This window comes from Phalaenopsis equestris, unplaced genomic scaffold, assembly GCF_001263595.1.
Source record: "Phalaenopsis equestris unplaced genomic scaffold, ASM126359v1 Scaffold000137, whole genome shotgun sequence".
Taxonomy (NCBI): Eukaryota; Viridiplantae; Streptophyta; class Magnoliopsida; order Asparagales; family Orchidaceae; genus Phalaenopsis; species Phalaenopsis equestris.
In genome coordinates, this window is record NW_018164579.1 from 1,124,471 (window position 1) to 1,127,641 (window position 3,171).

At 38.6% G+C, this 3,171-nt stretch overlaps 1 protein-coding gene across 1 annotated transcript; it reads right to left on the reverse strand.

Moving 5' to 3' along the window:
- Positions 1-476: 476 nt before the first annotated feature.
- Positions 477-2,644, reverse strand: LOC110021675 (protein TIFY 10a-like). Its single transcript, XM_020720262.1, has 5 exons — positions 2,367-2,644; positions 2,034-2,166; positions 1,661-1,893; positions 979-1,036; positions 477-866 (listed from the first exon to the last, which is right to left on the reverse strand). The coding sequence occupies exons 1-5, from the start codon at positions 2,515-2,517 to the stop codon at positions 737-739; spliced, it is 705 nt and encodes a 234-aa protein (XP_020575921.1). The 5' UTR covers positions 2,518-2,644; the 3' UTR covers positions 477-736.
- Positions 2,645-3,171: the final 527 nt, after the last annotated feature.

Sequence of the window (3,171 nt, forward strand, 5' to 3'; positions counted from 1 at the left end):
GCGGTTTCACTATTTCAGAGAAGTTCAATTACATCCCATAGGGTTTCCCATATAAATAGACATATACAAACCCTCAGATAAAATTACAATCACGCCCTCGCTCCTCCCAACCCCCTTTATTCCAACAGACACTCCTTTTCACCAGGAGACACGCCTCTTCAAAAGAAACTCCAACTCCCTAGATATGAGCCATATCTAACAGGTACCCTTAAAACTATTAGAATGTCTCATTTGCCAAGAAATTCAACAAGTCGTCTCAGAGTACCCAACCATTCATGGGTCTTGCTAAAAGAACACAATTAACATAACAAGCCTACAACCCCTACTTCCCAAATATTTCGTGCAGCCAAATAGAAGCCAGACTTATCTAGTTGCGACGATGCTGGTTGTCAATTTCTAAATAGCCAAGATTCAGATAGAAGCATTTATATCATTTGTGAGTAGTGCCCATAAAGAAGGTCTTCGAGACTAAAGGCCACAAAACAAACAAGGCTATGCATTAACATTCAAAGAAGAAACAATTGAAGGGGTTAAATGATGCTATTTTTACAACAGATTCCTCATCCAGAATCTGCAAAAAACAAAATAGATCACATCTTCACCCAAACCATACATGTGTGCAAGTCAGAGAGCACATCCTATTATATATGAAGTTATATCGCGGCAAACATCTCAATTAGAAAACAACCTCAGCAGAGTTTAATTAACCAAAACAAAAAAATTATAGTAACTAAAACTATCTGCTGGAATTTGAGATCTGCGGCCCCAAACCCAGCCATGGCTGGCAGATGTCTTCCTGCTTTACAGAAACAGCATCTTTTGAGACTTCTTTGCTGCTCAGTTGATACGGTGCCTTAGCAATAATTCTGATAATTAAACCATAAACACCATCATTAGTCAAACATGGCTCAGTAAAATACTTAATTAATTGCTTATAGAGTAATAAAGTATTAAATGAAAATTATAAAAAGACCTCACCTTTCCTTTCTCTTCTCCAGAAAGCGGTGGAGGGATGCCTTCCTTGCGATTGGGAGATCTGTTTCCACCAAAATAAATTAAAAAAAATTATTTGAACAACTAGCTATAATAATAAAGCCAACAACTCCGAGCCATCTATCGCTAAATCTTCACTGTGGTCAATAATTGACAAAATTAAGAATAACACACAAAAAATCTAGTAAAAAACTTGCCTATCAATAATTTTGGTTGACCAAGACTGTAGAAGCAGTTGATTAATAGATTATCTTTAAAGCTCGGTTTGTTATCCGATTATAGGGAAAGTTTAGGAAAAAATTAGCTAGATCTAGAATGCGTTAAAATCCACTGTTTATAGGGTTCGATTAATAGAAGAATCTCTAATTGAATAAATGGTCAAATAATTTCACAGTGAAGTTTAGCAGTTGTTCTGCAAAAGAGTTTTTTAAGTTTTAAGTGAAAAAAAAATAGATGAAGACATTTTGATTAAAATTTTACTAAGAATTGATCTCGAAGTTCCTAAAAATTAGATTTTGCTACTTGTAGAGAGACAGTCCCTGAAGATGATGGAGTCCTGATCGACCGACCACTCTGAGATTCCGGTGAACTTGCTTAAAAAGAAATCACTCAATAATAATTGCTTAATCAACCAAGTAGACCAGAAGAAAAAAAAACGATGGCTTACCAGAAAAGCTGGGTTGCGGCCGGGGCGGGAAGCTCGCCGGAGGATTGGGCGGAGCAGGGCAACTCGGGAGATCGGCGGCGGCGCTTGGGGGCGCAAGAGAGAAATTTTGAACACCTGGTCGGGACCCTTTGCTCGCGAGCTGCATCAAATCCCGAGCCTTCTCGGCCGGAAAATTGTCAAAAACAAGCACCTTTCCGCCGTAGAATATCGTCAGCTGAGCCATCTCCGGCTGCCTGAAAACCATCCGCCGTATACAAAACAAAACAAAGGTTTAGAAAACGACGAGTGAATTAATGTTGCAAAAATTGCATGATTGATTTATCTAAAGAATAGTTAAGAAAAAAAAAATTTATAGAGGACAAATCGAACATACTTATCGGGCTGAAGAGGAAACAGCTCAATGGATTTCGTATCGTCATCCTTCGCGCCGGCGACATCGTGGCCGGAAATATCAACGCCCGGAAGCAAACACATAGTGGTCGGAGGACGGTACGCCTCCTGTTTACCTGAAAATTAGCATAAATCGAAAATCTAAGAGAAGAATCTAAAAATAAAGAGATCAAAGTCGGTAGAAAAGGGCGAAACAACGAAAATGAAAGGGAGCATAAGAAATTATAGTGTTTAGCTAGAAAAACGAAGAAATCGTAGAGAACACTTTCGATTCTGAATTTATAAACAAAAAAACTCAAAAAGCAAGTAAAAATACCTAAAACAGAGGGATCAATTGAGCGAATAGGCCGCCCAAGTCCAAGATCTGCGGGGCAACCCTTCTCCTTGATATACTGACTCAAGAGACTGCAAGTGAGCGAGAAGCTCGACTTCTCCGGCCGCTTTCCCAGCTCCGAATAGCTCGCCATCTCCACTATCTTCTCCGGCGAATCGCTCAAACTCTGCAACAAATTTTTTTTTTTTTTACAGCTCGGTACAGTATTCTTCTTAGCTTTAGGTTTTCGTTTCCGCTTCAATCCAAACAAGGCCGCGACTTTATAAAGTGGAATCGCGTGAGGCGAGAATGGCGCGGATTTAAAGCACGTGAAGATGAGAAAAGCTATTTAATTTGAAAGAAAATAATAAAATTATTGTTGAAAATGGTGGGTGATGGAAAACACGAGGTGTGTTTCCTGGAACTTCTCCTCTGGTCCGCGAGAATGGCACGCGAATATTAATAAATTGAATCCGAACATATTTGAAAAAAATAAAAATTTAAAGAAAAAGGTGGTTAGTTTCGCTTTCGTCGGTATGGAGAGAAATCACGTGGGAAATGTTGAGTTTTTTTCTCAGACGGCACCGTACAGCCTACGAAACGGTCGGAAACGTCATGAGAGCATTTTCCGGGGGAGCGCGAGGACTTTTGGGGGCTGCATTTGGAAATCTTGCATACAAGGGCTTACTAATAAATATATATTTTTTTCCCATTTCAAGTTTATCGAAGAAAATTTTTATTTTGAAATATTTTTTGATAAAAAACTGACCTAAATCGATTAAAACTTTTTGATATATATATATATATA